Source organism: Pteronotus mesoamericanus, unplaced genomic scaffold (assembly GCF_021234165.1).
Source record: "Pteronotus mesoamericanus isolate MK-2021 breed Mesoamerican mustached bat unplaced genomic scaffold, CSHL_Meso_final scaffold_167, whole genome shotgun sequence".
NCBI lineage: Eukaryota > Metazoa > Chordata > Mammalia > Chiroptera > Mormoopidae > Pteronotus > Pteronotus mesoamericanus.
Window position 1 is genome coordinate 25452558 of NW_026555308.1, and position 23343 is coordinate 25475900.

At 34.1% G+C, this 23343-nt stretch overlaps 1 protein-coding gene across 1 annotated transcript in view; it reads left to right on the forward strand.

Moving 5' to 3' along the window:
- Positions 1–23343, forward strand: part of FBN2 (fibrillin 2) — a 249570-nt gene that overhangs the window by 74988 nt on the left and 151239 nt on the right. Inside the window, exons 6-7 of the mRNA XM_054589866.1 lie at positions 7349–7546; positions 19569–19694. Of these exons, the coding sequence (XP_054445841.1) occupies positions 7349–7546; positions 19569–19694 (324 nt within the window). The remainder of the gene's footprint in view (positions 1–7348; positions 7547–19568; positions 19695–23343) is intronic.

Here is a 23343-nt window from a genome sequence, read left to right on the forward strand (position 1 = left end):
CACAACCAGTGAACTGGGTTGCCCCACCCTGGCAAATACCTAAGGCTCTGCCCCTTACAATGTAGCAGGTGCATCGAGACAAAGAGATATGGCCCAAATGAAAGAACAGATCAAAACTCCAGAAAAAGAACGAAGCAATGAAGAGATAGACAACCTATCAGATGCAGAGTTCAAAACACTGGTAATCAGGATGTTCACAGAAATGATTGAGTATGGATGCAAAATAAAGGAATAAGTGAAGGATATACAAAGTGAATAAAGTGAAACATACAGGGACCAACAGTGAAAGGAAGGAAACTGGAACTCAAATCAACGATTTGGAACAAAGGAAGAAATAAACATTCAACCAGAACAGGATGAAGAAACAAGAATTCAAAAAAATGAGGAGAGGCTTAGGAACCTCTGGGACAACTTTAAACATTCGAACATCCAAATCTTAAGAGTGCCAGAAGGAGAAGAGAAAGAGCAAGAAGTTGAAAAATTATTTGAAAAAATAATGAAGGAAATCTTCCCTAATCTGGTGAAGGAAATGGACATGTAAGTGCAGGAAGCTCAGAGAGTCACAAACAAGTTGAAACCAAGGAGGAACACACCAAGACACATCATAATTTAATTGCCAAAGATTAAAGATAAAGAGAGACTCTTAAAAGCAGCAAGAGAAAAGGAGCGAGTTAGCTAAAAAGGAGTTCCCACAAGACTATCAGCTGATTTCTCAGAAGAAACTTTACAGGCAAGAAAGGGCTGGAAAGAAGTATTCACAGTCATGAAAGGCAAGGATCTATATCCAAGATTACTCTATCCAGTAAAGCTGTCATTTAGAATGGAAGGGCAGATAAAGTGCTTCCCAGATAAGGTAAAGTTAAAGGAGTTTATCATCACCAAGCCCTTGTTACATGAAATATTAAAGGAACTCATCTAAGAAAAAGAAGATCAAAACTGTGAACATAAAAATGACAACAAACTCACAACTATCAACAACTGTACCTAAAAGCAAAAACAAAAACCAACTAAGCAAATAACTAGAACGGGAACAGAATCACAGAAATGGCGATCACATGGAGGGATATCAGCAGGGAAGAGGAGGGGAAAGAATGGGGGGAAAGATACAGGGAATATGGAGGATGATTGGTAGGTACAAAATCGACAGGGGGAGGTTAAGAATAGTGTAGGAAATGGAGAGGCCAAAAAAGTTATATGCATGACCCATGGACATGAACTAAGTAGGAGGGAATGATGGAGGGAGGAGGGGTGCAGGGCAAGGTGGGATAAAGTGGAAAAAAATGGGACAACTCTAATAGCATAATCAATAAAATATACTTGAAAAATAAATATCAAAAAACTAAATGTATACATACTCAAAATTATAAATACAAGTTTACAAAAGCCTGTAGTTCACTTAAATGATCTAATTGTATGTAGAGCATGGTCACATTTAACTTAAAAATCACAAGTCTAAATAAATTAACTTTATTTTAAATTGTGTTTACAAGGCAATCTAATGGAATGGGCCAAATGCTGTTAAATATTAAACATACATCATTTTTACACAGATATATTAAAACCAGAATATTAATTTAATGGCTTTGAGTCTCTTAAACATTTTGTATTTCTAAAATTTCCTGAGGTTGACCTTAAGGAAGACAATTACCATCTCAGTTATATGAGTTTATTTAACCCTGAATATTTAGACCCAGCATGAAGTCTGGATCTGCAGACATTCAGGGCAAATTTTATTGAAACTACAGAAACTATTATATCATCCCATATAATTTTGGAAGTTGCCTTCTCTGCATGCTCCAGTTATATCTGTGATGAAAGATTTCAGCTGGCACACTGACTAGATTTTCAGTTATAACCCTAATAGGGTGCACCAAACCTTACTTACAATTGCTATGTCAAAAAACTTCATTACTCAAAGGAGATGGTCACATAGCCAGGATTGTTAGATACTTCTACAATTAATATATTCACTTCTGGTTGCAGCTCTCTCACTTGATTACATGCTGCATCTCTTTGGTTCCTGAGAATGGAAATGCCTTCTTGCCCAAGACCAGTGACTGTGCATCTTAATGGGAAATCACATATATATTCATATACTTTCTAGGATCAGGCAGTTCTTTGTATTAAAGTGGGAATGGATGGAATTCTGTTGTCTTGTGGCATTGTTTGACTTGCAGTTACAGTGTATGAGGTTTCTAACAGGGGCATCCCATTATACCACTAGAGCTGGTGATACTTACATTAGAGTATGTATGGATAGCTTCCCTACGTTATGCACTATACAGTCTGTGCAGCTGTATAGCAAAACTGTGTTCTGCTGACATTTAAATAAATGATATTTCAGCCACACAGGCAGCTGATGATGTATTGTGGTCACTGTGACTGTTTTCACTTCTCATGCAGTGCCTTATACGGGCACCTAGTCCATTGATCTCACTGCCTTCTCCTACTTCTTAATCTATCAGTCTTCTCCTTTTCTCACTTTCCATTCCATCTACCAAAGATTCCATGTTTCATTATTTAAAAATATTCACAACAATACTCTAAACTCCCTTGCCATTCTGATTTTTTTTCCACATCTAACAGACAAAACCCTAACCCTGGATGAACCCTAATCTCTGAGTCACCCTACCAGCTGCCTAGAGCTACTGTAAGCAGACAGACATTTCCCACCATAAGTTCATCTTATTCATCCACCATAGAGAGGCTCTGGCTGTCACCTGTGAATCTGCTGGGTTCTCAGGTCAGCTTCATTGCCTAGTATCTGCAGTGCCATCTCAGCCTCACAGATCATACACCCAGCCAACCCCCACCAAAGACCTATTGTCCCATCTCCTGTTTCACAAAAAAAGTAGAAGGTATGGAAGAAGACATTAATCATTCCTCTACTATAAAAATATGCCTATATCTCTGCACATCCTGCCCTTCTTTCCTCAGGCTACAAGTGAAGTGCTTTTCTTCTATCTAAGGTAACTTCTCCACACAGATTCCAGTTTCACTATCAATCTCACTCCTCAAGGATCTAGTATTAAAAATTATAATTCTTCATGATAATCATAAGCCCTGTCTTTCAACTACGTCATTTCCATTGGCTTTTAGAAATGCTCATCTTCCTGACAAAACAAAACTATAATATAAAAAGTAAGCAAAAAAAATAAGTAAACAACAACAAAATCCCATCTCCCTAAACACAAATCCCCCACCACACCTATTTCTGTCTTTACCTTCCAGTAATCTCTCCAAATATTGTCTGGTTGTCTGCATAACAATAGTACTCAACTTTAGTTATCTAGCACTCTTTAGTATCTCCAGTTATATTAAGAGTACTTGTGAAATTATAGCAAAATTCCCAAATATATTCAGCTGTATTTGTTTAAAGTAAAATGGTAACATAAGCTGCAATTAAAAAGATAGTAAATCGAAAATATTAGGAAGGATGTGGAGAAATTAGAGCCCTCATTCATTGCTGGTAAGAATATGAAATGATGAAGCTATATTGGAAAACGGTTTAGCGGTTTCTTAAAAAGTTATACGTACATTCAGCATACAACCCAGCAGATGGTTACTGATTAGCAGATGTGCTATATCCATACAGTGGAATACTACTCAGCAGTAAAAAGGGTTTGGAGTACTGATCCGTGCCGTAGCATGGATGATCCTCAAAATATTTTGCTAAGACAAAGAAGTCAGCCAAAACAGACAATATATTATATGTTTCCATTTATATAAATTGTCCAGAAAGGACAATTTTATAGTGACAGTAGATTATTAGATGACTGAGGCTGGAAAATTGCACAAAGAATCTTTTTTGGGGCTGATGCAAATGTTCCAAAAGTGAACTGTGGTAGGGATTAAGAAGTACACACTTTCAGTTACAAATTAAGTCAAGGAGTTAAAATATACAATATAAGAAACATAGTTGATAATATCATAATAACTCTGTATGGTGACAGATGGCTACTAGGCTTATCATGGTGCTCACTTCATAAGGTATAGAAATGTTGAATCACTTTGTATACCTGAAACTAATATAATATTTTATGTCAATTATAATTTAAAAATAAAAAATAAATATCTGCTAAGAAGCCAAAAACAAAACAAACAAAAACCAAAATTGGATTGTGGCAAAGGTTGTGCAATTCAATAAATTTACTAAAAAATATTCAATTGTACATTTAAGAGAGGTGAATGTATGACATAAACTGTACCTTGATGAAATTATTTGAAACAAAAAGCAGCAGCGTGCATCAAATCTTTTGATGAGTTTAACTGCACCATTTGCTTAATGTGAATAAAAGTGAAATTATATAAAATAAGTTAACATGATACACTGCACTTAGATATTAGAATATCAAAATAGAAATATTTGTATTTCACAAGCTAATTTTCAGCAAAGTTTTCTTGGACATATAATAATGAGGAAAATATCTTTTTCCAACCCACTGGCTCCAGCTAACCGAATGATAAGGAGTTCTCTCCTTTTATACTTTGCTAACACACTGAGAGTATGTCCTTGAATATGTATGGTTAGGACAGTATACAATATTTGACTCATGATGAAATCTTGATGAAGAGAATGCATGGCCAAACACTTTTAATTAAGGTTTTCAAGGCCTCTTTGACCATAATTAAAATAGCGTAAATTTTGGAACAGAATGCTTTAACCTGACTGGGAAATTTAAATCCCTTGCAATATCTAATGTTTGTTACTATACATGTTAGTAAATCTTGGATAAGTCGATACCATTTTAAGTTTAAATTTCAAAGTAATCAGTTGGAAGGAAATTTACGCAAAAGATATAAGAGATGGTATAAACTCTGTTCCCAGGAATGGGAATCTGAGGTTGACTATTAGAGCTTTCAACATGAAAGGTCCTTTGCTCAGGACAAATAGCTATCCTTGTCCAGTTACACCTCTTCTCTAAAGAGACCAGACTAAAGGGACATAATTTTAAGGTGTTGTAGTTAGAAGGAATGAATTTCCTGCCAAGTTGACTTATTTAAGGAGGGGATTATGAGAGAGGCTACCTTAGCTTCTCTCTGGGAATCCTAAAAGTGTACAGAATGTCAACATAGGTATATACGCATGAATCTATTTTTTGTGAAAAACAAATTTTTCCTCAACTTCTTCAGAACTTAATTTACTTTATTGTGAGTCTAATATTTATTTAAAATGGCAAAATAATGTGTTGTCTGGAGGAAAATAGAGTAGGTTTAAAATATTTATGACCTGGCTTTTTGTGGTGTGGGAAGCATGCTTATTTACAAGGTTGACATATCTACACACATACTACAAAGATTGTCTTTTTCAGAAACGTGATTTGTAGCCAACACATCTGTTGTTCTTATGTAAGGGATTAAAATGAACTGTTTTTGTTGAAGTTCAGCTGCAGAGCAACAGAATGTTAAAACAGCTTGCTAAAGAAATTACCTATTTTAGATTTTGTTTCTTTATACTGAACTTTTAAATTGTTCTTTTCTTCTATATGAGAAAGACTCACTCTTCATTAAACATAGAACTTTTATGTGGTTTTAAGTTGTATTTTGTCATTCTATAACATTTAGATAATATCTAAGCCTTTCTGGCCTAGCAATTTGAATGTTAAATTATATCCAAATTTGATGTTTGCCAATAATGATTTTTCATGAAAATCTTATCAACATTATTGACTCTTAAGACCCTTCTTTGAATGTAAGATCACTTTTCTCTTATAAAAATCTCAAATAAACTTGTTCTGGCTTTTCCCTTCAAATGGAATTATGTCATTTGCATTAGACAGGAAATCTTGGTTATTGGGTATTTCAGTCCATTCCCAAGAGTTAATAAACTGCATGTATACAGTCTCTGTTAAAGGGAAAATTTTTTCCATATATTTCTGTTGTAATTTTATAACAAATATGAATCACTTAATTAGTCCTCAGGAACTGACCTCTGATTTTCTGTGTTTCTCAAAACAACAGCAACAACACTCAAACTAAAAACTATTTCATGATTCAGTTCTGCTTAAATGAATACATACTGATCATCTAAAAGGTTCACTGAAGTAAATTATAGCAAGAAGAGGGATAGAGTAGGAATGCCTAACTTTCAAGCTGCATGTAGTCTAGATTAGTCCTTAAACTTTAAGCTGCATATGGATCTCCTGAGTATCTTGTTAAAATGCAGATTCTAGTTCAGTGATTGTGGAGGGGGACCTGGGTCTGCATTTCTGATCAGCTCCCAAGTGATGCATTATGTTGCTGGTTCATGGACCACACTGTGAGATGCAGAGGTCTAAATAGACTGTCCATAACATTCATAGAAGAGGCTGCTGACAGAGCATATGTGGCATACATTTGTTAATGTTTTTATCATCATCAGTGACAGAACTGAGCAATGGTATAGTCATCTTCTAGAGAACAGAGATCATATAATATTATCTTACTTGGAAAGAATCCATGACTGTGAGGCTTATTAGTACTGTCTTTCTAGACAGCTAAGCTACACATAGAAGTAAACAGACTGACATGGAAACAAAAATCAAATTGTTGGAACTAAATGCTTATAAACAAATTAGACTGGCCAAATACAGGGTCCGGCACAAATAACACCTCTTTTTTATTATCAAATCATAAGCTTGTAATTCTGTAACATAACAATATTGCACTCAAGCACACCATATGGCATTTTAGGTGAAATGGTCTAATTAAAACTATAAATTATTACACCCATATTATTAACCTAACAATCACTCTCAAGCAGAAATTACTTCTGCTGTACTCTGTACATTTGTTTCATGGAAGGATACATCTTTATTGGCTCTGTTTTGATTTTTCAAACTCTTATCTACCTAGGAAAAAAAGAAAAATCTTTGCTAGGCACAGAGAAGTTACTAAAGCAGGTGCAGGTGGGGAGTGTGAGTGAGTGAAGAGCGCTGGGCACGGCTGGGGCGGTCGTGTCATAGAGAGGGCGCCCTTCACTCCATCACGCCCCGAAGCATGGCAGGACTAGCAGGACCAGAACTTCCAACTTTTCAAGAAAAGCCAGAAATGAAAATTTCATGTGAAATTTCCCAATTTAAAAATGTTGGCTACTAATTTAAATTCTTTTAAAACATTATGCGGGCCAAGAAAACACATCTGTGTCCCAGACACAGCCCTTGAGCCACCCATTTACAATGTCTAGTGTAGACTACACTGAAGTGTCATGATTGAGAAATGATGAATTTTTAAAATGAAACTTTCTGGCCTCTTGTCTTTAGACACTTTAGGCAGAAGAAATAGCCTCTGTTTTATGGATTTGGAGTTACTGGTGTGAGATTGGTGTGTGATTATAAAACCCATCTTTTTGTCTCCTTTCACGTTCCAGATTACAGGACAGGCCCGTGTTTCACTCAGGTCAACAACCAGATGTGCCAAGGGCAGCTGACAGGCATTGTCTGCACGAAGACTCTGTGCTGTGCGACCATTGGACGGGCTTGGGGCCACCCCTGTGAGATGTGTCCGGCCCAGCCCCAGCCCTGTCGGCGGGGCTTCATTCCCAACATCCGCACGGGAGCTTGCCAAGGTGAGTTAGCCGTCTGCCTATGTACAGTCACCCACGTGTCAGACCTTCCACTGCACTAGGGGGGTCGGCCATTAATGGCTGGTGACCTTTACCCATGTACTGTTTCCAAGGGGGGCTTCACTAGCAAGACTGACTAAAGATGGCTTATCTTTTGGCCACCTAATAAATAATTATTTTTCAACTGTTGACATAAATGGATAAGTGAGAGATAATATGAAAAATCAGGGAAATTTTAAAAGGAGTTGAAAATATTTAGTACAGTCAGAAGACAAACCATTCCATGTCTTCATCCACTTGGCACTACATGCTCTCCCCACCCAGGGCCCCTCAAACCATGCACATATTACCACCCAGGAAAAACATTTTTGCTGTTTTCCTAATCTCAGTAAAGATATGAGAACCTGAGCCCAGGCAACAGGGAGAAGAGAGCTGCCCAATATTGTTATATCAATAGTGTCTTTAGAGAAAAAATGTGAACCTCTTCCATGATTACAGTTATTTCAAAGCTTATAACCTAGTTGGTTACAATCTTGTCTGCAGGAAACCGTCCCAGCAACATTCTAACATATATCGCATATATCAAGGCTAGATTGGGACCCTGAAGATACAACAACAGTAAACTCCAAGCCAAGGAGCCAAAAATTGTTACATATTTACTGGATAAGTACCTTAATTTTCAGCCACCATGATTCTTATCCCCTTTTTTTGGGCTACTTTTCTGAAATCATATGTATTAAGCCTATTTTTAAAGCTTGAAAACAGAGTTCTTGCAGTGAACTTTTAAAAAGCAGTAAGATCATAGGAAAATGGCATATTACAGAAAGCCAGTCCAGTGTCCGAAGACTCAAATGAGAATTGTAGTTTGAGAAGCTTGTTTATAGCCTCAATTTGATACTGCTACCAGTCTGATTATATATAGTTCCTGATAAAGCAACAAATTTTTCTAAAGAAGATAAGCTATACTATAAACTATATAATATTCACTATACATAGACTTCCTAGATTGATATGTAGATTACCATGTAATTTACATAGATTACTATTAAAGGTGAAGTACTATATAGATTTACTAGGTTAATGCTGACTAGATTTACTAGACTAACACTTTTTGTTTTTCTACAGCATTTTTTACCATCTAAAATACTTATCTATCATCATCATTGTTTTTATTCTCCCCCAGCTAGAAAGTAAGCTTTGTTACAACAGGAATCTCTTTTATTCGTTAATGTCTCTGAGTCATCTAGAACAGTGCCTAACATACAGTTGATGCTCAGTAAATAACTTTTGAATTAATAAGTGGGATTAAAATTAAAATACTTCCAAAAACCACTTTTCATAAAAATATTTCAGTTTGAGAAAAGCCTTTAACTTCAACCAAAGATCCCAAACTATCAGCTTTCCTCCTCTTCTGTATTTCCACTTACGCCTTTTTACCTTGGTATTCTGTCAGAGAGCTGCAGTTTTCTGAATACAGTTATTAAAAATGATTTGATCTCAAACTTTCTGAATGTTCTTCAGGGTTAGTAATGTCTGAAACCTTATTTATTTATTTTATGCAGCAAAGATAAGTTTGGGCTTTATTTGTCTAAAAAAATCTAATGGATTAATAGAGCGACAGGAGCAAAATGAAATTTGCCACATGGTTACAATGTCTGGAAAAAGCAAGTTTAAAAAGTTCTGCTTTATTTCAAAATTGTGGCATAGTCAGAAAGTCCTCAATTCAACATTAATCCTCAGTCAGGCTATTTTAAGGATACATCTTACTGTGATTTTTTTTTTAGTCTTTAAATTCCTAGACTGTTTCCCAAATACTGCTGCCAAATTAACTTGGAAGATATAGGGCATGAAAAAATAACATAATAAAACATATGTACATGTCATACTCTTTTTTGGAGTAATGATCTTTTAATATAATAATGAACATTTTATAGAGCTAAAAATAAATTTCAGCTGTGTAGATGATAACTGTAAACAACTTAATATTGGTTCTAAAACATGGTTCATATTAATGAAAGCAGGACATTCTGAAGTTCTGAACATAATGTTATCACATAGCTGATCTGATGCAATTAGAAAATTACTTTGTGGCTTAAAAGGGACTGAAACATGATCATGTAATAAACAGAATAACTGGAAAATGAGTGCCAACAGAAAGTTAAGATATTTTTCAAAAATTAAGCTACAAGGAAAATAGTCAATATAACTATTGGCCATAATGACTTTCTGGCCTAAAATAAACAGTGTCAGAAAGGTGTATTCCTAGGTGCAATGAGGTCAGGCATAATAATTCTTGACTCCTTCCGTACTGAATCCACATTTAGTTTCGATATAAACTGCCACCTGCCTATGTTGTACTATTTTCTTACAAGTAATTTCTTGTTTTTTAATCTTCACAGTCTAATGAATCTACTCTAACTAGAAAGTATTTTATTTAAGATTAGCACTTGACTTTGGTTCTTTTAGATTTTCAAATGAGCAGTGGACAGTCACATTTTTAAAAATATATTAAAATAAAACTTGCATGATTATTTGTTATTTGATTTTTTAGGAATTAAGCTTTCAAATGAAAATGGCAGGAGAAAGTTGCTCATTAAATTCCATCTTTTGCTTTATCATGGACAATAGTAATAGGCTGAGGATGAGCCTATGCTCCATTCCAAACACAAGAAGCATGGTATTTAGACATAGACCATGAGTCAGGCCCTAGCTAGGACACAGGACAAGGACTTAAATAAAGAAATAGCAGTACAGACCCTCAATTACTCCCTGCAAAACAAATGCTGGTGTGTGTTCTTTTCCAATGGTATTAATGTACAGAAACATTTAATTCCCTTACTTGGACTGCTCATGAAAAATGTAGACATTGAACCTCAGCTAAAATCAGGTAGGCCTGGCCAATTGTAATAGTACAAATAGTTGTAGACTGAAAGGAAGATGCCCAGAGTAGAAAGGTATTTATAGGCCTTCTATATAACACTAAGTGAAAAAACAATTTGGTTCATTTGATTAGTATAAATTATAAAAGATAAATTTATCTTGGCTGTCTACATTGACTAAGTTAATCAGATGATTATGAAGTTCAACTTTAATTCATACTGTATGAATACAAGCTGTTCTAATACAGTACAAAAATTTTACTTAAAATATACTTGGTTATAGAAACTTTTATTTAAAATAGCAGAATATTCCCCTTCTTCTAACTTGACAAAAACCAACAAAAAATGAAAAATAGGAAACAAGGCTTTCTGAAATAAAATTCTACAACCCCCAATTAAAAGCAGTGATGAACACATGCAGTTGTGAGGAAGTCGCTGAGACAGGGAGAATCTTCTAAGCATATACTGTGAATAGCAGCATCCTGAAATGCTGTTCAGTGGCTGTGGATGTTCTATGCGAGAAGAAGAAACTGTCCCTCGAAGAGAGAGATCTACTGCGGACCCTCAGAGTAAAGGAGGGATAGGAGAAAGAGAAATTTGGAGGCAGGCCATTTCTAGTATCCACTACCCAGCCAGACACACTTTCTGAAGTAAAGGAGAGGGAAGGTAGAAGAGGACATAAGAATGACTAGTGAGCAACTCGAAGAGTCAGTATCTGACAGGCCATCAGGTGGGAGCCACAACACCATTTGAAAGTTGAAAATTAATACTCATGGGGGTAAAAACGTGGGAATTTGGTGAGAAACTCTTTCAATTAGTATTCCCTATAGAAGTTTTCAAACCAATCCATTTCCTCTCGGCTATCCCCTTTGTTGCTTCAGCAGCAAATGGCACCATTTAAAAAGTAATAAAGAGAAAAGGTCTACCAAAAAAAAAAAAAAACCCTGAAAAAAAAAGAGAAGAACATAAAGAAAAGGCTGATGAACATGCTTTAAAGAAGAATTCCCAAATAAATACCAAATTTGTATATTTCTCTCATCTCAAGGAAATGAAGAACAATTATGGTCCTTTTATAAAAAGTTGTCAAAGGAGAGTTATGAGTTCAGTAAAGACAATCAGATATAAAGATGAATTAATAATACTGAAGAAATTGAAAATTGCCTAGTAGAATGCAAACAATGCACGTGCAAGGTCTGTCCTGTAAAAGTCCAGCCATTGTTAATCTAATGAGAATGTTTTGTGTGACATCGATGTAACCTGGCAGCCAGGGAGAGTGGACTGGAATGTGCACGAGTGAAAAATGATGGCTTCACTGTACTAGTCTGTAGGGGTAGTAGGCGCAGTTGAGTGAGCATGTGTACTGTGTGGCCATCACATTCAAAATGACTGAGTGAGGAGAGCCATGGTTCTTCATCAGATTTTGTATTAAGCTTGAACAATTTCTCTGTAGAAACTATTTGGATGATTCAGAAGGCTCAGCTATGGGTGGTGATTGGCATCTTCATTACAACAACATGCCTACTCATGCAACATGTCTCGTGCAGAATATTTAAGGAAACATCAAATCTCCCAGGTGACTCAGCCCCCCTACAGCCCAGATTTGGCGCTCTGAGACTTCTGGCTTTTCCCAAAACTAAAATCACCTTTGAAAGGGAAGAGATTTCAAACCATCAGTGAGATTCAGGAAAATGAGAAGGGGCAGCTTCGATTGGCAGAATTGGGTCAGGTCCCAAGGTGCCTAGTTTGAAGGGGACTGAGATATCATTGTTCTATGTACAATGTTTCTTATGTCTTGTTATCTTCTTCAGTAAATGTCTCTATTTTTCATAGTGCATGTCTGGGTACCTTTTGGACAGACCTCATATACATATATAAATACAAACATACATAAAACTGAAAAGAATTGATGATAATGGTTAAGCCTAAGGAAATCAATGATCAATGTCAGGTAACAGTAAAGAATGCCTATGAAGAAGTTGATACATAATGAAGTCAGACTAAAGAAAGCTGACAAAAGGAACTGAAAAAATGCTTGAAGATAAAATAGAAAAATTTTCTAAAATAGATAAAAGCTTCAATCTGTATATTAGAAAGGATAAAACTTTAATAAAAAGAAAAGTTAAAGAGAATCCTGTGGGCATAAGAAAGAATAAGCAAGTTTTTTAAAAAAAAATTCAACATCCCAACTCCTCTCAAATTTCTGTAGAGCAACTCATAGAGCAAAAACCAGTGTGGCAGTGGCTACACGCTAATGAGGTAATAATCTGTACTTGAATTGATTTATACTTAAATAAAATTGCTTTCGTTTCTCTGTAGAGTATTAATTAAAGGGACCAGAGTGGGAGCAAAGAAAGGTTCCTGCAATAGTACTGGCCATATATGATGGAGGCTGAGACCAGAATAGAGGCAGAGGGAAGATTCGAGATATATTTGGGAAATAAGCGCTTGTTACTGATGGAATGACATGAGATAAGTGAGACGAGAGAAATAGAGTTTATCTACTAGGTTTCTGACTTTGACAACACAAATAAATGATGATGACATTTGTTGAGATAAAGAAGATTGAGAGAGAATCATGCTCTGTTCCTTTTATTACAAGTACAGAGTGCAGTGGGTAATAACTTACCTATATTCGCTTTTTGGGATGATCATTTATTCATTTGAATTATTCATTTGTAAATATGTGAATTGGTGTTCTGGCTAAATCAAATCATATGAATGGTTGCCAAGATAACATTTATTTCTCAGATTTCAGAATGAGAGAGACCTATTCTCCCATTGCTGTACTTAAAGACTGGTATTCCTTTTTATGGAAAAGCAAGTACCATGTGTGAATATCCACAGAGAATGGAAATAAGAACTTACATTTTAAAAGTGGAACCAATGTGGCTAACATTTATATTTTATAGAGATACAAGAACTATGTATGAATATCTGTGGAGTGTAAATATAAAAACTTACCATTTTAAAAGTGAATCTAATTTGGTGACAGACAAAGTTCAAAACCATTCTCTATTAAATGTAGTAATAGAAATTGGTCCTTAGTTCCCACAGATATGAATTAAATGAACGATTTTTATATACATGTACCACTGCACAAATTTTTTCATATTTTAATGTGAACTAAAAATAATGTACCATCTAATACCAATTTATATAATGAAATCAGTTTGGTCTTTCACAGCAAGTTTATTTGGAGAAGTTGGAGAATAAATGAGTTCATGAACTAGAATTATTATAGCTTTGTTACATTATTTATAACCTTATAGACATTGACTGAAGTGATTATATAAGGTTTAAATTTCAAAAGATTTAATTTTATTCCATAAAATTCTTACATGTAATTTGAAGTAATTCAACCTGTAAAGAAATAATAACATTGTGCCTGAATTGAAGGGGTAAATGGAAACACATCTGTATAGTAATGTGGGCAGTGGAAAACTAATCAGACATTAGTAGTTGCTTATGTTAGCATTTTGAAGATGTAGGAACTCTTACAAAGTTTAAAGGTCTGAGGCTTGCTTTTCTTTAGTTTTATAGAGAGCGCTTGTATATGCCTCTAGGTTCAAGTTGATTATTTCTATAAGATTGCTTTAAAATTTCCTTTTTTAATGATCAACTTAATCTACCTTAAAGAAATTAATTCTATATAGCTGTGTAGCCTAGGATACTTCAAAAATAAAAGTTTTATTTTTCCTTATAGGAAAATACTTTTTAGGCAATTACAAAATAAACCCGGTAAAGCTGGTTTGCTTTTTTTTCTTTGAAAAATTACTGAATCTACTAAACGTGGAGTCAAAAGATTTTATGAATAGTATTAAGGGATTTATAGGTTTGGCGTCATTTTTCAGCTTATACCATGATATTCTTTCTCTGATTTATCTGCCAGGAAAAGAGGTTTCTAGGGATGTTTTTACCACATTGTAATGAGAGTGGAAATGTAGTACATTTTAAAAATAATGCGGTTTGAATGTTCTGAATTAAACTGTTCAGTATATAAACTTCTTGTCATATATTTCATTCTAGTTGCTTTTTGTTTGGATCAGATATCCTTTAATAAGACTGTTTTTGTGGTCTGAGCGAACACATGAAATAAAAATAACAATGTGAAGGTGCCAAGATTGGATTATGGTTGATATTTTAGATCCATATAAAGTTTTGTCACTTTTTTTGGCCCTTTTGTTATGGGTTTCAGTTAAGACCCTTTTTACATGGAAGTATAGCAGTGTATCCTGGTAATTGTGTTCAATCAACATTATTGGAAAACTGGATGAGAAGAGCCCTCTTTCTGGCTGATGTATTAGGGGGCATTTTCTGTGAGCAGGTAGTACGAATCAAGGAAAGGCACTTGAGTAAGGGTTCCACCCTGATTGCTGAGGTTGTCACCTATTCAGAGTTACCCTGGTAGAGGGTATAGGGGGGGTAAATGGTGATGGAAGGAGAGTTGACTTGGGGTGGTGAACACACAATACAATATACAGATGATGTATTACAGAATTGTACACCTGAAACCTATATAATTTTATTAACCAATATCACCCCAGTAAATTCAATAAAAAATTAAAAAATTTAAAGAGACATCTGTAATTTCAGTATAAAAATATTTTGGACTGTTATAATTAGTTTTATAGACAAATAGCTAAGGCGAGGAAAAAATAGAAAGGATGCTACGCTTTTGTAGGCTTGAATTCTCTTTTACACACTAACATACATCAAGGTTGTGGGCTTTTAAAAAAATAACAGGGTAAATCAGTATATACTGACATAGAGATGTATCCGCAAAATCTTTTTTTAATTAGAAAAAGCAAGATACAGAACAGCACATAGAGTGTCATCTTATTTGTGTTAAACAGACCACTGCTCTGAACTTGTAAGAGTGAGGGAACAGACAGCTAACTTATTTCAATGGTAATCTCAATTTTTCTATTTTTTGTATCAACATTTATTACATTGAGCATATGCTATTTTGTAATGAAAGATAGAATATTAATAAATCTATTATATTAGTCTACTAGTTTGAATAATAAATTTGCATATACTTATATATTAATTTTTATGTATACTGTTTATCATGACAATACACTGACTTAGAGATTATTATACTTTACACAGAGAAAAATTAAAGCAAATTTACATAGATATAAAATGACAGATTCAAAAACCCTAAACCAAAGGATACCTCCCAATCCCTGATAGTATGTTAGCTGTATATTTTTTGTACATGCTCCTTATCAAATTGAGGAAGTTTCCTTTTATTCCTGGTTTACTGAGATTTTTTCAAATCATGAACGTGTGTTGAATTCTATCACTTGCTTTTTTCATGTTTACAAGATAATCATGTTTTCTTTAATCTGTTAATATAATGAATTAAATTGATGTCTCAGTGTTGAAAAAACCTTAAGTTCCTGGGATAACTCCACTTGGTCGTGATATATTAACTTTTTTATGTCTTGCTAAAGATGACTCGCTAAGAATTTTCATGTGTCTGTTTCAAAAAGAGATTATTCTCTTGTTTTTTTCTCGTAGTGTATGTGTCTGGCTTTGGTGTCAGTGATGTTTGCTCAATGAAGTGAGGAAGGCGGTGCCCCCTTTTCTTTTCTGTAAGAAGCTGTGTACAACAGCTGTTGTTTCTTCTTCAATGTTTGAAAGAGTTCAATAGAAAAGCCCCCTAGGTCTGAAGTTTTCTTTGTGCAGATTTTAAAATATGAATTAAATTACTTTAATAGACATAAATCTCTCTATATTATATATTTTTTCTTGAGTGAGCCTTCGTTTTTCTGTCTTTTAAGGAATTTGTACATTTGTCTTAATTGATGAATTTAGTGCCATAGAGTTAGTTGTTAATACTGTTTCCTTTGATCCTTTTAATCTCTACAGAATTTGTAGTGATGCACCTACTCTTACTCCTGATATTGATTATTCATTTCTTCTGTCTTCTTTTTCTTGATCAGTATTGGCAGAGATCTGTCAGTTTTACTAATTTACAGAGAACCAGGCTTTGTAGTTAGTATCTTTGTTGTTTGACAGCTGTTGTGTTACATCATTACTATCTTTTTGCTTCTGTTTACTTTAGGTTTAATTTAAATTGCTCTTTTTATAATTTCTTAATATAAAAACTTTGATCTCCAATTTTAGATCTTTCTCATTTTGTAAAATAAGCATTTTAATGCTACATATGTACCTCCACACACCACTTTACCTGCATCCTACAAATTTTGATACCTTGTATTTTCGTTTTCATTTAATCCAAAATGTGTTCTAATTTTTCATGTGATTTTTTTCCGACCCATGGATTATTTCAAAGTATATTGTTGAAATTCCAAATATTTGGGGAAATCCCAGATGTTTTCTATTATTACTTTCTAGTTTAACTGTTGTGTTTAGAGAACATAGATAGTTTGGATGATTTTAATCCCTTTATGTTGACTGTTTTTACATGGCCTCAGAATACAGTCTGTCTTGGTAAATATTACATGTGTTCTTGAAAATAATGTGTGTTCTGCTAAAGCTGAGTGAAGCCCTGACCAGGGCGGCTCAGCTGGTTGAGTATTGACCCAAAGAGTGAAAAGAGAAAGGTTTCCGGTTTGATTCCGTTTAGGACACTTGCCTGGGTTGCAGGCCATCCCGGGTTGGAGTGCATGGAGGAGGCGACTGATCGAAGTTTCTTTCACACATTGATGTTTCTCTCCCTCTCTTTCCTCCTTCCTTCCCCTCTCTCTGAAAGTAAATATAATAAAATATTTACAGTTGGATGCAGTGTTCTAAAAATGTAAACTAGGAAAGATTGATTGAATTCAAGGGTGTCCAGCCTTTTGGCATCTCTGCACCACACTGGAAAAAGAAGAGTTGTCTTGGGTCACACATTAAATATATTGTGACACATAATCACAAAAGGATCTCATAATGTTTTAAGTAAATTACAATTTTGTGTTGGGTTGCATTCATAGCCATTCTGGACTGCACATGGCCCGTGGGCTGCAGGTTGGACACACCAGGTAGATCTTATATTTGTATATCCTTGTTTATTCTATTGGTCTACTATTCTGTCAGTCTAAGAGAGTGATGTGGACATTTCCAGCTGTATTTGTAAATTTGTTTATTTCTTTTTTCAGTTCTGTCACTTTTTGTTCTGGGTGTTTAACATGCATAGACATTTCATATTATGTCCTCTTAATGAGCCCTTTATCATTATGAAATATCCATCTTTATACACAGAGCTCTTTCTTGTTCTGATAAACTCTTTGTATAATATTAACATAGCCATTCCAGCTTTCTTTTGATCAATAAACATGATATATCTTCGTCATCCTTTTACTTTTTAAGCTATCTCTTGCAAAGCGGCTTTCTTATAGACAATATGAAATTGTGTCTTCCCTTTTTAAATTAAATTTGATAGTCTCAGCCTTTTAAATTGCATTGTTTATACCATTTACATGTCATGTAACTATCGTTATTACTAGGTTTAAGTCTTCCTATTTCTTCTCTGTTTGTCCCACCTATTCTTTATTCCTCTTTTTCTCTTGTCTTGCCTCTATTAAATTATTTTATTTTTTATCTGTAATTTTTTAAATTTAGTCTTTATTGTATGTTTTTCCATCACCATTTAGTTACCTTCTACCCTCCGCCCCCCAGCAGTCACCACACTGTTGTCCAGGTCCATGATCCTTTTTCCTTTTTGCTCAGTCCCTCCACCCCTCACCTCCCTGCCAGTAGCTGTAATCCTGCTCTCCATCTATGACTCTGATTGGATATATTTTAATATTCCATTTTATCTATACAATTGGATTATTAGCTCTTTGTTTATATTTTAATGTGTTTGTCTTCCCATATTTAACTTACAACAGTCTATTCTCAAATAATATTATGCCATTTCACTTATAATGTAATAAGTGATGTATTCTTCCATTTCCCCTTTCAATCCTCCATGCTATTGTGGTTTACTTTCTACTTCTATGTATTTTTTGACCTCCAGGATACATTATTGTAATTGTTGCTGATAGTATTTTTAACAACCAGTTGCCTTTAAGTTTTTTTAAAGTAAGAAATATGTCTTTTATATTTATCAACATATTATAATTTCCAGTGCTTTTTATTTTTTGCATAGACCATAATTTCCTATAATTTTTGTTTTTCCTGAAGAATTTCCTTTAACATGTCTTGTAGAGACTTAGCTTTCATTTGTCTGAATATCTTTATTACAGTTTCTTTAATTTAACTTTGTCAATATTAAAGATATCTCTTTTTAAATGGATGAAATTAATAGACAGCTTAAAGAATGAGGAACATAATTGCCATGTTTAAAACAGAAGAGGTTTTAAATTTACAAAAAGAATACAACAACCTCAATATAACAATGTTTAATGGGTAAGCAGACAACTTTCAGATGAGGAAATCTAAAAGCTAACAAGCTTAGTAATTAATATTTAGAGATATAAAAACTAAAATTAACCATTAAAATCCTTTTACAATTATGAGGCCAGAGCAAATTAGGATATTGGATAGTTATATCATGTGTTGGCAAGGAAGAGAAAACACAGAGTCTTCACAAACAGTAGAGGGGTTTGGACTACTTGTAGATTGTAGATTGCTGGCCCTGTGAAGACTGCTGTGGGCTTTCTGACCATTGGCATTATTTACTCATATGGGAGTATAAACACCTTGTGCTCTAGTAATTCTGTCCTGTGTCTACAGCAAAAGGATAAAGAGCCTCTTTGAGTCTTCAAAATCCATGTTCACTCAACTCCATAAAAGATGTAATAGGGACATTCATTGTGTTATTGACTGAGGTGGTGAGAAATTGGAGGTATACGGAGCGCTTATCACCAGGAGAGTGAACACTCAGAAGCTTTCTGCAGCAAATCAAAGGAAGAGATTTATTGTCCATTTAACAACAGGGATGGATTTAAAAAATAAAATTTCTAAACAAAAAATCAAAAAACAAAATTAAATCTATATTATTTATTACCTTTTACATAAATTAAAAAATATGCACACAAAGGGGTCCTGACTCACACCATTCTCTTGAGAACAACTGATTTTTTTCATATGTTAAAGAAAGATACATAGATAGAGACACAGATAAACATATAGATACAGATAGTGTCAAAATCAGTGGTATCTACATTTACAATGCTTTCTTCTCACAGATGTTGATGAATGCCAGGCCATTCCCGGGGTGTGCCAGGGAGGAAACTGCATCAATACAGTGGGCTCTTTCGAATGCAAATGCCCCGCTGGTCACAAGCAGAGTGAAACTACTCAGAAATGTGAAGGTGAGTGTCTCTACTGTTGAGTGTATCTACACGTCTAATTGATGACTCTGACTCCAAGAAAAACATGTTTTCATTTTGAATTCTGAAGACTTTAATTGAAATTATAATTCTTTAATTTGATAGAAAGTGGAGTCATAACCTTAGGGTAGTTTTGTATTGGTTTGTATATTTAATGGGTTTGATTTGGGAAGAGACAATGAACATTTTGCATTTGACTTAGTATCTCAGTTTTTATTTTGTAATGAGAATGGGACTAGTCCAGCCTTTTATAGTATTTATTTAGTGAACTAGTTTGCTATTTCCCTTACAAGATTACATAAAAGATTAAAATTAGGTAAAGAGAAGTTCAAGTGAAATATAGTGTCATGTGTAATATGTTTCATTAGAAGTTGGCACTCTGTCATATATTATAAAACAAATATTTTAATTTTTATATTGAATATTATTGCTTGACTGGCCACTACATTGAAAAACAAGCATAATTGACTCAGGGAGGATTTGGAAATTACCACAACAGGTATTCTGTAAAAGAAAAGCTTACTCAAAAATATTAAAAAATTTTTTTTCCAGAATATGAGTTTTGGATTATAATATTGATGTAAATTTCATGAGCATTCTTCAAATAAAATAGATTAACTTGTTATATTTGTGATCCAAAGCTTCATCACTATAAAATTCAAGAAGCTTTTAAGTGTGTCTAGGTTTAATGAACGTGGATATTTAGAATAATTGTTACAACTCTGGTAGTACTGAAGTATAATGTTTATGTTTTCAGTTATTACATTACTTAAATCAATTTATTTCAACCAAGGTAGTTTTCTAAAAATACAGTATATCTATTTCTCTGTGTGTGTGTGATATCAGCATTCTCAATTCCTCAAAGTTTAAAAAAAATTACTCTAGAAATTTGTGTTTGCCAGTCTAGCTTAACTGAGGTGGAAAAATGTATATGGGAAATTCAGTAAATCTTAGTTTATTTCATATGCCTACTATTATTGTAACTGGAAGCGGTTTCTGAGTTCAGTAGACTGAAAGTACCAAACATATATTATAATTACTTCCTGTGAAAAAACGATCACAAGTTCATGTAGATCCACTTACCCTCAATAACTAAAACCATCTTCTGGTATATATAATTCTTTTGTTCTTTTTCTTTTCAAAAGTCAGTATTTCTGTTTTTTGTTGCTTGGTTATAAAGAGTTGTGTTTCTGTGTGTAGAAGAAAAACAGGAAAAGGTAAAATCTAGAGTTTAATTATAGAAAACAAACAGGAATGTGAACTATTTCATTAGACAAAGACGGAGTGGGTGCACATGCTATTGTTTTAACACCAGAAATCATAATCCCATTAGCCCATGGAACATGTATCATCCCGTATTTTCTATTCTCCTCAATTCATTTATTGTCAGCTCCAAAATAATTGTCACAATTTTATTTACATTATTAAACTTAATTTCATGCTCACCCAAAGGAGAAGGAAATAAAATATGGTTAATTATTTTAAAGACCAAATAAATTCTTTCTGTAACTGATAGCAAGAGTGCTTAACTAGTTGGTGCCACTTAAATAAAATATTGATAATCAAAGCCTGCCTGTATTGGAAAGGTTCAGAAAAATACTTGGAAGATGGGAAAATTTTCTGAATTAGCACAGGAATTGGACCAGGGAGTTAGGAATCTGCAGAAAGTCGGGGTGATGCTGCTGCTATATCCTTGCTATGTTTTCTGTTTTCTTTCCTGACAGTTTTGGAGTTGATTCTGTCATTCAGCCTTTTGTCACCTCTGGAATAATATCCAAACTAGATTCAAGGGTGTGGACTTAGGAACAGAGATAGTGTCTGATTATAGGTGAGAAGTCACAGCCACTGACTCATTTAAATGGTTGTGACATTTCCATTAATCATCAAACAATGTATATTTCTTCTTAGTTGAAAATAGAATGAGCCTTTTGTAAATCACATTTCATCAAAACAGCATATGGAGCCAAGACAGAATTTAGGGAAAGACAGTACAACTCTTTATTCACACTTGTCTATGTTCTTTAGGAAGGCGGGTATTGATGTAATGTAGGCACCACCCAGAGCCCTGAGTCCAGTCAACTCTTTTCTTATTTCCTGCCCAAGCAGCCAAATCCATTTAACCATTGCCCAGAAGGAATTATGTGATTTATTTGGGATTGGTGGGGAATAGCAGAATTGGAAGAATTGGTAATTAGAATTTGAAAACTTTAGGTTTTATGAAGACTTCACTTTGTGTATAAGTCATATTCATTTGGATATGTCTTAGAAGCAGCTATTACTGATTTTCTTTGGGTAATTAATACTGTTCTATGTAAAAGATAAAGTGGCATTTCCTTATGTAAAATTACTTAATGTAATTGGTAGCATAATGTATCTGGAAAGACCACCAATTACTGCTTCGCCCAGTGACAGGTTTTAAATTACAGTCAGTTTATGTATAGTTTAATATAGTGTCAGTATAAAAGTGTTGACATAAATTTAGTGTTTGCTCCAAATAAAAATACATAACAGTAACTTTTGACTGTCAAAGATAGAATATGTTAGGTTTTTATGTGGATTACAATGTGAAGTGATGCTCTTCCTATTTCTGTTATAGTTCTGTTTATATGGCAATGAAATTCTCTAAAGAATTTTTTCTGTCTTTAATTTACTAAATTTGTTCAGAAATAAGAAAGATCACTGCAGTGTTGGATCTGAGTGACTGGGAGAGTGGTTGCAGCATGAATAAGAAACTGCAAAATTTGGTTGTTAACGCTCAAAAATTGTATCATTGACATTTGTTGTATTTGTTTATTGACCATGTCATTCCAACACTCGAGTAAGATCCCTAAGGACAAAAACTTATATTATTTACTGTATCCTCGAACCTGGAACTGTTCGTGATATTTTGTAGGCTCCAAAAAAATATGTGTTGATTAATTGGGAGTAGTGTGCATAATAAGTTAATTTCTTTGACTTGGGTTGAATGTCCAAAGAGAAGGCCAAATTTGTGGCCAGAGTTAAAATTGTATTTGGGAAGAGGCCAGTGATTTTCATTATAGGAATTTTCTCTTCATCTGACTTTTTTTCATTTTCTTCATAATTTTATTTTGTTCTGGTTGCCATTTAAAGATCAAGAGCATAAACATTACATGCAGTTTGGCATTTTTAGATCTTTACGTCATTATCCTTCTTCATTCACCTGCAAAGTAATGCTTCTGAGATGTGAGGTAATTTCTTTGCTCACAGGTTAAAAGAAAGAATTGTCTTCTGCTTGTTCATTAAGATGTCTTCGTGACTAAAATCTTATCCTAAAAGCTTGTTCTGCTGGAAATTTAAGTTTGAACATATATAGTTTATACTATTAAAATGAAAAAAAATGGTAGTATGATATTCATCTCCCAATTCAATGTTTGAAACACATGACTCAATATCTATCATTGAAGTTTGTTTTGTTTTTTATCATTGGTTGGTAGATTCTCATATGGGATTCTTTTCATTCATGTTCAGATATAAACTATTGTCCAAGCTGTAACTGAGCCCAAAGCAAAAAGGAATCTCTCTCTCTCTCTCTCAGAGTGCCTAAAGGAGAATTAATTATTTTCCTTCTTATTCAGTTAGGGTCCCAGATTTAATAAAACCTCTTATGCCT